General features: G+C 40.1%; 1 protein-coding gene across 7 annotated transcripts in view; it reads right to left on the reverse strand.

Annotated features, from left to right (window-relative positions):
• The window catches only part of LOC127447463 (neurexin-2-like), a 605,483-nt gene that overhangs the window by 539,710 nt on the left and 50,559 nt on the right, over window positions 1-15,214 (reverse strand). For all 7 annotated transcript variants that reach the window (XM_051709390.1, XM_051709363.1, XM_051709382.1 and 4 more), the window contains exon 2: window positions 5,988-7,214. In XM_051709390.1, coding sequence (XP_051565350.1) covers window positions 5,988-6,699 — 712 coding nt within the window. In that variant the 5' untranslated portion in view covers window positions 6,700-7,214. The remainder of the gene's footprint in view (window positions 1-5,987; window positions 7,215-15,214) is intronic.

Genomic DNA, 15,214 nt, shown 5'->3' on the forward strand with positions numbered 1-15,214 from the left:
ATCTGATCTAAATATTCAGATTCAGAACTCATGTTAATGAATTGATTAAAGTATTTGAATAAAAGGATGATACAGTGTATTTGTTATGTTTAATAAAAAATGCCTTCCTAAAAAAGGTAAATAAATACTCCGCTGAACATCAAATGCGGGGGCAATTATTGACCCTTTATGGAAAAGTTAATCTCTGACAGTGACTGGCATACTATCTAGTAGGGAAGTATGCTGTAGAGCCGAGGAGGGCGGGGCCGGGCTGGAATGAGACACACCCGGTCCCCAATCAGCCTGATGGGGCGCGCGAGGGATAAAGGCGGCCGGGGACGACAGTTCGAGAGAGAGAGAATTGCAGGCAGCTGTACTGTGTGTTTTTGGTTGTGTGTTTTGTTTAAATTGTTTATTAAATTATTATTTATATTATTAAGCCGGTTCTCGCTTCCTCCTTTCCACTGAACCCCCTTACACATGCATATTCAGATTTCAGACACAAACACTGACTTGACTTTAAAGGGATAGTTCACCAACAATGAAGACTGTCATCATTTATTGTTCCTCATGTTGTTTCAAACCTGTATGATTTTGATGGTAAACTGCACTGGTTCTCATCGTGCACCAGTTTGAATAGTACAAACGGAGAGTGAGATTTAAGAGCTGCAGAGGAGCGAATGATGGATAATTTAGGTCTGTTCCTCATGCAAAGCTCTTGAAGGACTTCAGAAGACTTGGAATATAACCAGGGGTTAAATTATGATTTCAGAGGTGGGGGATCCCTAAAATCTGGTGATGTAGCCTTTTCTGATACCTTCTTGATGCTTTTATGGTGTTTTTTTGTCCATTTTGCAGTATGACAGCCGCTGGTCACTGTATACATTCATTATAAGAGCTGCATGAACATTCTGCTAAACATCTCCTGTTGTGTTCCACAGAAGTCTGTCAGGTTTGGAACAATATGAGAAACAAAAAAACTAAGATTCTCAAGTTTTGATGAACTATCCCCTTGTACTCATCAGCTATCTGAGAGGATGAAGATTTCACAGAACTCAATCTCTGTTTTCAGTGCTTTAAGTGTATTCAGACAATGTTTCCCTGTTTGTCTGTTTAACAGGTCTGTGTTATTCTTGCTGTGAGTTTCTACACAAGTCACTTTATATTCTCTCAGACATCCGCACACAGATCGCAGTAAACACATTTACATGAGCGCTCTTCTTCTGTTCTCTAAAGGACAAACGTTTCCTGCGGTCACAGCATCAATATTCTGAGCTCAGTATCAAACTCACCATGACCTCTGACCCTGACTCTAACCAACCAATCACACGAGAGAGACTGAACAGAATGAGAGAAGAAAAAACCTGCCCGCAACAAATATAACCATCTGCTTCTGCAGGAACACAGAAAAAATATATGAATTTACTTAGAAAACTAAAATGTTTATACACGAGTTGCAGCAGATAAAATCAGTGCTCAAGTGTCCAGCACACACACAAACTCTTTCAAAAGCAACAACTGAACGCACAACACAGCCTGAGATTGATACATGTATGGGAATTATGTGATTTCTAATAATAAAGAATGAGTATAAGTGTCTAAACTTGTCTGGTAGTGTAAATGAATCAGATGCATCTCTAGAAGAATACTGAGAAACATCTTACTCTTCACATGTAACGAGACTAAAAGTGTGTGAATGAAACAGTAATGAATTATAAATCAAAGAGCAGAGAGAGAGAGAGAAAAGAGTGTGATAATAAGTGAAGAACAGAGAAGAGAACAGAAGAAATGAGGCCGGAGAGACAATCAGACGAGTGTGAACGAATATAAAATGGATCTTCAATCCAGAAACTGGATTACATTCTGGAACTGAAGACAGCGAGCGATTGGATGAAATGAGGTTTAAAAGAGAAGACGATAAAAGCAGCAGCGATTCATCTCTCTTACGACAGCCTGAATGCTCGAGATCAGTGATTCTCACAGTTTTAATCACACACAACAGAGAAAAAACAATGATGAATTCATGAAATGCAACTGTGCATTAAATCATGTGTAGCTATGAGAACAAAAACAAACACTGATCGACTTTTCAAAGGGAGCAGAAAACACTTCCCATATTAGATATCTTGTGCTGTGTGTCAATCAAACTCTACATTATTTTGACACAAATTCAGCTGTCTTGTAAAAGCTCGTCAGATTATAGAGATGTCAACACGGACTCCATAATTAACTAATTTTATATTAGAGTCAATTACAGAATGTGTGTACATTTTCCATGTGGTTAAATGCATTTTATTTGAGCATTGTAACCAATCAGAGACATGAATGCAATGATGAATCAAGAGCTTTCAGATCAGTCTCAGACACAACCGGACTTTCTTTATGTTCCGTGTTGATTTAGGTGGAAAGATGCAAAAAGGACTGGAAGAAAATCATAATTTTCCAATGCATCGCCATCTTCATTTGAACGATCTCGATCTCGATTCCTAAATCCCAAGATCAGTCTTTTACTCTATGTACAACCCTCCATTATAATGAGAGAAAATCACTCACATTCACAACCAAATTACACACTATGGGACTCAAACTGTCAGTGATTCTCCACTGTCTGGTAAATGTTCAGTGGTGAAGAAGTTCAGCAGTGAGATCCTTTCACTGCGTATTGAGAGTAAAAGTTTGATTTGACTCGTTCTGTATCCAGAAACAAGATCCACACAGTCCATTAATCATTGAATAAACCTTTCTGATCTTTACAGTCAGTTTTTGATCAAAAACACTGAATTCTAATCACACATGGATGTGCAGAAGAAACCGTGCATGAGCTAAACGTGATTCTCAGAATACCAGCAAACGAGCAGAAATCTGATTTATTTGTAATCTAATACTGTGGCTGAAACTGCCACGAGGAGCTCTTCAATTATTCATCCCAAACTAGATAAACACAAACAAACAGCAGATTTCATTACCAGAGCCATGTGTTTTCCAATCCACCACCACATGCTTTTACACTGTATGTGTGATTTACACCGATCAGCCACAACATTAAAAGCACCTGCCTAATATTGTGTAGGTCCCCCTCGTGCCGCCAAAACAGCACCAACCCACATCTCAGAACAGCATTCAGAGATGATATTCTTCTCAGCACAATTGTACAGAGTGGTTATCTGAGTTACCGTAGACTTTGTCAGTTCGAACCAGTCTGGCCATTCTCTGTTGTCCTCTCCCATCAACAAGGCATTTCCATCCACAGAACTGCCGCTCACTGGATGTTTTGTGTTTTTGGCACCATTCTGAGTAAATTCTAGAGACTGTTGTGTGTGAAAATCCCAGAAATACTCAAACCCGCCCATCTGGCACCAACAATCATGCCACACTCCAAATCACTGAGATCACATTTTTCCCCATTCTGATGGTTGATGTGAACATTAACTGAAGCTCCTGACCCGTATCTGCATGATTTTATGCACTGCAGCCACACGATTGGCTGATTAGATAATCGCATGGATGATTGTTGGGTTGGCACTGTTGGTGGCACGAGGGGATCTACACAATATTAGGCAGGTGGTTGTAATGTTGTGGCTGATCGGTGTATAAATTGGGCCTCATTCATGAAACACGAGCACAACTCATTTTTGTGGAAATTGTTTGTAAAGCTGTTCTGACAAATTCTCAAATTAATGAAAGTTTTCGTATTTTAAAAATGTTGGTATGAACAAAATTGACACCTGGAAAGAGCTCTATAATTTAAGTTTCATAATTCAGGTTAGGCATTGATAAATCACGTTGAGTTGATAACGTATGGTCAATAATAATGCTTTTACAGCTATAAATAAACAATCGCGGGCAGGTGCGTACACAAGTAGCTTACAAATCTTTATTAGTTTACAGTATTTCAGTCAAAGACCTTCTTCAGGCTTTACATTCAGTTACTGGAAAGATTCTTCCAGTTACAGCAGAAGTTTATCACTGCTACATCATGATTTACCTGAGAAGTTTCTGCAATGGTGCTGGCGATGCGCTCAACTGAACCAGAAGATTAATGGTGGTGGACATCCTCCAGCCGGTGTGAACAGTTTTAACAATAAAGCTTCATGTCAAACCATTTTTACTGACCTCTTGGACTGTTTGATTCACAAAAGAGCCTCTGATGACACTAAAAACATTGTTGGCGCTACGAGGGGCCGCCCCCACACTTTGAGCACATTTCAACCACAGATGTTTTAGTGCAGTGGGTGGACTTTTCAGACGGTCCCTTACGCATTGTAGCGAATATACAACCAACTTCTAACATAAAACTACCCCGCTTAGAATTAACGGTCTGCCCATGAAAAAGTCTCTTTAATAACGGATGATAATAGTGCCGTACACGGTGGGAATACATTGAAAAATATGTGTAAAGGACTATACAGCAGTTGCATAGTATTATTTCTGGTTAGTCTGACATGTTAGAATGATTTGGTGAACTGAATTGATTGTTGTGAAGGATTAGATATTTATATGGTGTGTTTTGAATTTTGACTCCCTGCAAAAGGCTCTGGACTGATCTGGGCCCCGTTTCCCAATAACCATTGATCTTAGCAGTTAAGAGCGTTTTCTATGAGCACTTTTACAAATGTTCGTTATCTTTTACATGCGTTTCCAAAAACTGCACTTAACATGAATGCACGAGGACACGCTTTAAGTGCTTCTTTTCTTTTTTTCTCCCCAATTTGTAATTCCCAGTGCGCTCTAAGTCCTCATGGTGGTGTAGTGACTCGCCTCAATCCGGGTGGTGGAGGACGAATCTCAGTTGCCTCCGCGTCTGAGACCGTCAATCCGCGCATCTTATCACGTGGCTTGTTACCACGGAGACGTAGCGCATGTGGAGGCTTCACACTATTCTCCGCGGCATCCACGCACAACTCACCACACGCCCCACCGAGAGCGAGAACCACATTATAGTGACCACGAGGAGGTTACCCCGTGTGACTCTACCCTCCCTAGCAACCGGGCCAATTTGGTTGCTTAGGAGACCTGGCTGGAGTCACTCAGCATGCCCTGGATTCAAACTCACGACTCCAGGGGTGATAGTCATACTCGCTGAGATACCCTGGCCCCCGCTTTAAGTGCTTCTTGAGGTGCTGTCCGTGTGCCAGGATCTGAAATGTGACCGTATAGTGCCGCTCATCAGTGTAACTTCATTATAGTTGTGCGTAACTTTAGGGCCAAACAAAGGGAGGACTGCTCTTTACTCCCAAAAGTGATATCGGTAACAGCTACACAACATGTGCGGTACTATACAATGCGTGGTGCGGGCAAGAGCGCCTTTGGGTGTCAGAGATGATGTAGAGACGAGGATGAGGAGCTAATATACAGACGATTTTCATGCACTTCTCTCTCTCATGTATGTATAATGATATCACATAGTCTGCATGAAATAATTAATGGGTGCGGAGTATCAGATACCGTATGTCTATATGCATTTAATATGCACTTTGTTCGACAGTGAAAAGAATTGTGTGTTGTTGGTTGCCATTTTAGTGGGGAGGGGAGGGGGGAGGTTTCATTCTCAAAATGTGGCCCCCTCTGAAATTCCACATGCCCCCCCCACCACCCCCATGTATTGCACTTCATTCACAAAAACGGTTACAAATAGATGTTAAAAGCATTTACTATTGTGTCTGATGCTTTCCTTATATGGTGTTTACAAATGTTCACAATTCACTAAAATACACACATTTAACAAACAAATCTGGGGTGTACGTATCATTTGTGAATCCCGAGGAACATTTTCAGGAAGATCCATTTCAAACGTAAATCACTCCCAATTTACTCCTTTATTTACTAAAGTTTCATGAATGAGGCCCAATGCTTGAAAAAATAAAATAAAAAAAATACATTACATGAATGCATGGCTACTTTTGAAAGAGCATCAATTAAAAAAAAAAAACTGGCTACAGAATGTTGTCGTAACAACTTCTAGCAGCATTTGACTCTCTCTTTCTCTGTGTGTGTGTGTGTGTGTGTACCTTCTTTGCAGTATTTCCCTCTGAAGCGAGTGTGTGAGCAGTCACATTGCACTTCTCCAAACTGAACGCTGCAGTATCCTCCATTGAGACACGGGTTCTGCTTACTGCACAGATACTCAAGGTCGTTCTGAATGCCGTTGCTGTTGAGCAGAGTCGGAGGCATCTCGCCCACCTTCAGGTTGGAGATTAAACCCAGAAAAGGAGGCTCGTATTTCACCGTGCTGGACGTGAGAGCGGACAGACGGACGTCCGGAGGAATCCCGCCCACGAACAGGTCGCTGACGACGGCCATCTCCTTGCGCTTGGAACGCACTTCAGCCACTTTTGTCTCCCCGTCCACCATGAGCATGGTCTCACGGTAGTTTCGGGTGAGTAGAACCATGTGCCAGCGGTCGTCGTTGACGCGCGTCTCCATCTGCAGCGTGGCCGGTTCTGCGCAGTGGATGGCGAATCGCAGATGCAGGTGTCCGCCGCCGATGAGCAGCTCCAGGAAATCACAGTTGCCGCCGTCATCGAGGTAGAGCACCAGTGCTTTGCTCACGTTGGTTTTCAAGCTAAAGCTGAGCTCTCCAATGGAGCCCGCCTCCCAGCGGGCATAACGCGCCCACTGACCGGGTGCCCCGCCAAATTCAAGGGCCCCTGCGGACAGAAAGAGTCCAGATAATACTACTGGCCACAGAGAGCACCAACACTTTGTCTTCATTTTACCCATCTTGATCTGATCTCAAAAGTCTCAGAGTAAATCCACTCCAGCGCAGATGTCTGATTGTTACTCTCGTTTATTAGGCAAATGAACACTGAGATCGCTGTCCATGTACAGTGTTTCTCTTTTACTGGGGGAAATTCGTGCAGAGAAAAAACCTTCCAAAGCAGATTCACAACCCTGCCAGCTCAGCACAACCACTTCTGCAAGACTGCACGAATTTCTGCTCTTATTTTCTCTATCTGCTCTATCCAGACTCGATCTGTCGTCTCTCCATCGGTCGGAGTGTCAGGCACAGGCAGAGGGTTGTTTCTATTTTTATCCCAATTGAAGTTTTCACTGAAAGTCTTCTGATGGATTCCTGTAGATTGATGTTTGAGGATGGAGGGGAGAGCAGCTATCTGGCGTCCTGCCGAGCACTGGTGCGGGTCATGATTGACAGTTTATCTGCGATTCATGTGTCCACACTTGTCCAAACTGCTTTATCCTACATGAGGATTCATGGTCCTCCAGATAGCAGCATTCTGTAAACCAACAAGACAAGAACACACACTCCATTAGATATAAAAATGCACGAGTAAAAAGATCAAGACACTAAACTCTGTATTGCATTACGCAGGTGACGTAAACAAATCGGTTCTGTTTTGTTGTGAAATATTTCAACATTTACTATGTTTTCTAGCTCAGTAATACAAAAGGTTTTTTTGTTTGTTTTGTATTGACATGTAGTCATTTAGCAGACGTTTTTAACAAAAGTGACTATTAAGTTGAAATTAGTGCATATTTGTTCAATTCTTATGTCAATCTCAGATCAACATTGTTTATTTACCAGATAAATACTGCTCTGAAAGATCACATTTTAATTTATTTATATATATATTTTTTAAAGTGCAACAGTAAACACCCACTTGTCTTGCTTCCGGAAGTATTTTTCCCATTCATTTTTTTTCCATAGGAATTTCACAAAATCCTTCATAAAAGACTTGAACCAAACCAACCAGCTGAATCACAACATTACACATTAGCAAGCAAATAAGTATCTGAAAATCAGACAAAAAGACAAAAGATACAAGACTGTGTACTTAACGAAGGAACTACAATCCCACGAATCATTGCAAATTACGTAATCATGTTAAAAACAACGGTAAAATATAAAACTATTGCTTTAAAGTTGTTTATTATAAGTATAGAAACAATATATTTCTATTTATTTTGCCAAATATTAATATATATATAAAATTGTAATCTGAATAAATGTAGGTACACACACACACCGATCAGTCACAACATTAAAAGCACCTGTCTAATATTGTGTAGGTCCCCCTCGTGCCGCCAAAACAGCACCAACCCGCATCTCAGAACAGCATTCAGAGATGATATTCTTCTCACCACAATTGTACGAAATCTTGTGCTCAAGGTATATTTATAAGTTATCATCAAAAACCAATTCCACTATATATGGAGAAAATCTGATGGGATGTTTATGTTTCGTTAGGATTTGGTTAGGGTTAGGTAGAGGTGGGGTACTCGAGTCTGAGTCGCAGACTCGGATGCATTTTACTCGAGCCTTTGGGAGTCCATGGCATTTGATATGTGATGCAATGAACAACATAAATAAATAAAAATAAGGAAACTAAATGGACACTTTGTGTGCGAGCAGTTGTAGCACCCCCTGATGTTGTAGACGTAGAGTTTGTTTCACCGTGTTGAGCAAACACACCTGCAGAGCGGCACATTCAGTCAACCAATATGCTTGAATGTTACTACAGAGACTGCTGTATAACATCAGTTACTGAGGTGTCTGGCACGACGAACACATAAAGACAGGTATGTATCCAATGTAATAGAAACTACACAGCAGTTTCGCACAGCACGGGACCTCCTTTGTAATCACCCGTGGCATTTGTGCAGCCAAGACGGTGCTGGCATCGCGGATTCATCATGGTTAAGAACTTCATTAAGTCAAGTCACTCACATCATGTCTCTCACAGTTTACTAAAACAACATATCAAAATAAAAATTCTGGAAAATATTAATATTGGGCTATTAAGTCTTTTTAGGCATAATGTATCCACACATGTAGGCATCTGTACTCTCGTGTGGTCCACACAGTGTTAAACTGGTCCTTGATGAATTAACTGGAACTATTTAAATAGTCGGGAAACATTGTTTTCATTTGTTTTGTTTATAATTTAATTATAGATTGGGTGAGCAGACGTCCCAGTTTATTACACAGGACAGTCCCGGTTTTTGGAAGGGTCACTGATTTTTTCTTCTTAAATTAAATCTCCTCATTGTCCTCGTTATTGTCTCTTGTATCGTTTGCAAAGAAGAAAATTAATTGTGTTGCGTCGCATGTTGATTTGAAGATACATTAATTCTAGTCTTCAGCAAATCAGCTGAAATGTGTCTGGTTACCATGGCAATGATGTCATGCGCTCTTTGTCGTCCTGTCAGTCAGCGCAAATGCCCAAAATAATGCAAAAATGTGTTCTTTCAACAACGAGCTGAAAGAAGCCAATCCATGTCTTCACGCAACATGTGAAAATGTAAGCGGGGTGTTTTCTGAATGTTCATTTTCCCCACGAGCACAGAGGTAAATCAGACAAGTGTCACATTCAGACAGGTACACTGCACTTTATACATGGTAAAAACACTTAAAGAATATTCCAGGATCAATACAAGTTCAGCTCAATCAGCAGCATTTGTGGCATAATGTTGATTATCACAATAAATCATTTCGACTCGTCCCTCCTTTTCTTTAAATGTGTGTTCCAGTGAGACACTTACAATGGAAGTCAATGGGGTCAATAATCTGTAAACATTAAAATACTCACTGTTTCAAAAGTATAGACACAAGACATAAACAATATGTGTGTTAACGTGATTTTACTGTCATAAAATCACTTACTAACCACATCTGTGGAAAGTTATACACAATTTTACAATTTCATTAACCGACTATAAAAATGATGATTTAAAGAACTTTACAGCTCAAATAATACTTGAATTTTAACAGAATTAATGTAAGTGCTTTTATAAAATTATAAGCGTCACATTTCTGCCTTTAAACCTCCAAAAATTGACCCCATTGACTTCCATCGTAAGTGTCTCACTGGAACACAGATTAAAGAAAAGGAGGGACGATTCGAAATTTATTTTTGTGGTAATCAGTATTATGACACAAATACTGCTGATTGAGATGAACTCGCATTGAACCCGGAACATTCCTTTAAATGTTGAGATGTGGGGATTGTATTTTGATGTTGTGAATTTTGTGTTAAAATGTGTACCTGACATGACAAGTCTACTCATAATTACACATGCAATGTGAAATTATATGGATAGAAAAGGCTACGTGGAATTTGTAAATTTAAAAAAGCTAAAATGTGGTTAAATAATGAAAAACTAAATATAAAATATACTATATATATTTTCACAAACTATATATTGCAGAAGTTTGCATTCCCCTTTTGTTTTAGGCCTGTAAGTTTTCACCCCTTTCAGAATATATGCAAATATAAGAGATAAAAGATTTTATATTTTATGTAGTATTGCCCTTCAAAAGCTTCATTACACAAAATGTACTGTAATTTACACAAATCATCCTGTTCAAAAGTATGCATCCCCTTGGTTCTTGGTTCTTGTGTTGTCTTCTTGAGAATCAATGAATGTTTGCACCTCTTGTAATAGTTGTGTATGAGTCCATCAAATGTCCTGTGTCAAAAGCTTATTGTCTTGTGGAATATATGAGAGCATCTGTTTTCAAATAGCTTCTTCAAAGTAGTACTAAACACATTTTTATGATCCCTCTTATTTTTTAAAATGATAACACACAGATGCATCAGGGTTTTATGTGCACAAGCAGTGCGCAGAACTGCCCCACATGAATTAACAAACATGTCCGTGTTAAATGGCCCTAATATTATCAGTGGACTTTATCGGTGTTTTCAGATGTAGCATTTGCAGTCAAGTCGTGAGATGTAACTTCTCAGTGAGTGCTAATAACTACTGTGTGTTTTCCCAAACCAGTCGACAGATAGAGACAAAACAGATATCTCAGTATATATTATTTCTTTAGATAGGGATCATTTTAGATAAAACTAAACTAAATTGAAAGAACAAATTGAAAATGAAGTAGAGAAATAAAAACTAAATTAAAATTTGAAACAATAACAACTCTGGTTGTAATGAATAACGCAGCTTTCACTTTCTTTAATCTATGTTTGAGTGGAGGGGAAAATCACAAATAATTGAAATGTCAACAGAACGCAATAAAAGGTGTGTTGGAGGACAGTTTTGTCTTCATACACCTAAAGCATATACTTTCATCTGAAACCACTTTAAACTCTGTTCAGCAGGAAACTAATCATAAAATATAGAGGTGTTTTTGTCACATTTATATTGACAATTGTGTTTTCTTAGTTGTGAGAAATATAAGCTTAAAATATTGATGTTGAGTTCACAGTTACGATTTTAATTCAGATTCATGAAAAGATTCACTCGGATTCGGCCTGTTACGGACTCGGTCTTGTTTAAAGACTCAGACTCAGCCTGTTATGGACTCGGTCTTGTTTAAAGACTCAGACTTGACTGAGACTCGGCCTGTTATGGACTAGGTCTTGTTTAAAGACTCTGACTTGACTCGGACTCATCCTGTTATGGACTTGGTCTTGTTGAAAGACTCCCACTCAACTCGGACTCAGCCTGTTATGGATTCGGTCTTGTTTTAAGACTCAGACTCGGCCTGTTATGGACTCGGTCTTGTTTTAAGACTCAGACTTGACTTGGACTCGGCCTGTTATGACTCGGTCTTGTTTAAAGACTCAGACTTGACTCGGACTCGGCCTGTTATGACTCGATCTTGTTTAAAGACTCGGACTCGACCTGTTATAGACTCGGTCTTGTTTAAAGACTCAGACTTGACTCGGACTCGGCCTGTTATGACTCGGTCTTGTTTAAAGACTCGGACTCGACCTGTTATAGACTCGGTCTTGTTTAAAGACTCAGACTTGACTTGGACTCGGCCTGTTATGGACTCGTTCTTGTTTAAAGACTCAGACTTGGCCTGTTACGGACTCGATCTTGTTTAAAGACTCAGACTCGGCCTGTTACGGACTTGGTCTTGTTTAAAGACTCAGACTTGACTTGGACTCGGCCTGTTATGGACTCAGTCTTGTTTAAAGACTCAGACTTGACTCGGACTCGGCCTGTTATGGACTAGGTCTTGTTTAAAGACTCAGACTTGACTCGGACTCAGCCTGTTATGGACTTGGTCTTGTTTAAAGACTCAGACTTGACTTGGACTCGGCCTGTTATGGACTCGGTCTTGTTTAAAGACTCAGACTTGACTTGGACTCGGCCTGTTATGGACTCAGTCTTGTTTAAAGACTCAGACTTGACTCGGACTCGGCCTGTTATGGACTAGGTCTTGTTTAAAGACTCTGACTTGACTCGGACTCAGCCTGTTATGGACTCAGTCTTGTTTAAAGACTCAGACTTGACTTGGACTCGGCTGTTATGGACTCGGTCTTGTTTAAAGACTCAGACTCGGCCTGTTATGGACTTGGTCTTGTTTAAAGACTCAGACTCGGTCTGTTACGGACTCGGTCTTGTTTAAAGACTCAGACTCGGCCTGTTATGGACTCGGTCTTGTTTAAAGACTCAGACTCGGTCTGTTACGGACTCGGTCTTGTTTAAAGACTCAGACTCGGTCTGTTACGGACTCGGTCTTGTTTAAAGACTCAGACTCGGCCTGTTATGGACTCGGTCTTGTTTAAAGACTCAGACTTGACTTGGACTCGGCCTGTTATGGACTTGGTCTTGTTTAAAGACTCGGACTCGGCCTGTTATGGACTAGGTCTTGTTTAAAGACTCAGATTTGACTGAGACTCGGCCTGTTATGGACTAGGTCTTGTTTAAAGACTCTGACTTGACTCGGACTCATCCTGTTATGGACTCGGTCTTGTTTAAAGACTCGGACTCGGCCTGTTATGGACTAGGTCTTGTTTAAAGACTCAGACTTGACTGAGACTCGGCCTGTTATGGACTAGGTCTTGTTTAAAGACTCTGACTTGACTCGGACTCATCCTGTTATGGACTCGGTCTTGTTTAAAGACTCAGACTTGACTTGGACTCGAACCCAACACTAGGGTAAGGGTTTACCCTTCCCTTAAATAGCTTGAATGTAGTTAGCTATTTTTTGTTAATACTGTAGCATATAGTGTAGCTAACTACTTTTTCAAACATGACTAAATTAACTACTTAAAATCAAGAGTAACTTGTGCCTTGACAAACCACAGCACAGGAATGTAAATGAAACTGAAAACGTGGGTTAAGATGAATTAATTCTGCATTCGGTTTGCTGTATCGTGCACTAGTTACACAAGCGTTTGGTACTGCCGATCTCTGCTGAATGCTGATGTGTATATTACTGCATCACTCTAATCTCATCTGAAATAAATGGAGTCGTTGTGTGGAGTTTGATTACAGCTCTCGACCCAGTGGCTTTTATGAAGACCTGCCCATTATTTCTGAAGAGAGATTTTAACGACCCACATCAAGAGATCACAATTAAACACTCGTCTTATCTTCCCTCCACCGGATCGCTCAGTGTAGCGGTCAATTCATTCTTTCACACACACCAATGTGATCTCATTAGTATGCATATGTCAAGAGTACTTCTACAGCATGCACATTTCTATACATAAAAAATTGTGACAGAATCTTCGCAAATATTCAGTTCAGTTTCAGGTCTGACCAGATTTGTCAAGATTTGTAAATCTCCGAAAGAGGATTAAATATGTAACAGTGCTTCAGATGCTGTCAATGTGCTGATATTGATATTGTCTTTGTTATTCATTCTATTCTTTGTCAGTTCACTTTTATTAATGACAAAAAAAAAAACTTGTGAAAACAAAGATTTAATCTGATCAGTCAAATCTGTGCTCGCAGAATATTCCAGTTTGTGCAGTTTATTCGAGCAGTTTCTGAGACTGTGATTTAAACACAGAATCAGAAATATTTAATAAATCAACATCACAGATCTCTCACAGACAGCGTCTGAGTTTCACACACATTCCTGATAAATGAAAATGTGGCTTCATGTTCGATGTAATAAATGCTGCAGATCAGAATGTTAATACTGAGCGAGGGCACAGAATAAATCTTTCAGGAGCAAATGGAGTGTGTTTCACAGCAAGACGTTTATTACAGGGTCACTGATTGTCAGATTATAATCTTCATGAGTATGAATATATAATGTCCACTTCACATAGAGCAAAACACTGATGCAATGTCCAGATACCCGACGGATCAAAACACTTTCTCTGGTCCAAACTCTAGTGATACATCTTCCTAGACAGTATCTAAAGGCATCATGGGTGCACTCCGGACAAGAGGCTTTTCTAAAAGGGAGGCAGCTCATCGAAAACATACAGAGTTTACACTGAGACACTTAAGAGTAAGTACACAAGATATCCACCAGCACAACTGTAGATTCTGATTTCAGATGAACCTAAAACATAATCAGCTGTGATTGGCCGCTTTATACGTCAGTCAGACAGTGTCTACCAGTCTAAATGGGCATTTCATGACTGGAATAATCTGAAATGATACCAGACTTTATACTGTCTGTCAAAGACTGACTACACAAGATTATTTTTAAATCACCTGCAGAAATCTATTATTCTCACCTTAAAATATACTGCATCATAACGATGATTCCAGCCGAGACACATACACATCAAAAACACTCCCTGACATGCACAAAACACACACACACATGAAAAACTCTCTCTGACATGCACACAAACACACACACACACACACACACATTAAAAACTCTCCCTGACATGCACACAAACACACACACACACACACACACTCACACATTAAAATTACTCCCTGACATGCACACACACACACATTTGCATTGGAGACAGAGACGACGCCTGTGAAGGGCAATCGAAACGGAATTGTTTGTGGTAAATGACTGTGCATTAGCATCTTAACTAAACTGTCAGAAAGCAATTTTCCTGGAGCACAGCACAGGCCCAAATCTGCAGCGCATTACAGTGAGTGAGTCTGCTTTAAACCGGATCTAATTTACCCAGCGGTTCCGCTCGTTCTCAAACCCACTGACAGAATACAGATGAGTGAATGACAGAAATAAAAGACGGAGAAATGTCGTGAGGTATCAAGAACTGCAGCAGCTGCATTTGAGCTTCACAACAGTGTTATAACACACTCCACTGACTCTTATCAGACAATCTCCAAGAAATGTACAAAACTAATGCTAATGTCATACATACAGGCCAGAAATATGCCAAAATCTGTCTGTCCGTCTATCTGTGTGATATCCACATATATAGTGGGGTTGAAAATAGCCTGCACAATTTAAACTGCAATAAAATCATGACATGAGCATGTGTAATTACTAAATCACAGCAAACCTCAGAATCCCATACTGATTGGTGCACATGTTTTGCACACTGACGAGACCTCACCAATCAGAAGAGAGAGC

The sequence above is a fragment of the Myxocyprinus asiaticus genome, chromosome 1, assembly GCF_019703515.2.
Source record: "Myxocyprinus asiaticus isolate MX2 ecotype Aquarium Trade chromosome 1, UBuf_Myxa_2, whole genome shotgun sequence".
Taxonomy (NCBI): domain Eukaryota; kingdom Metazoa; phylum Chordata; class Actinopteri; order Cypriniformes; family Catostomidae; genus Myxocyprinus; species Myxocyprinus asiaticus.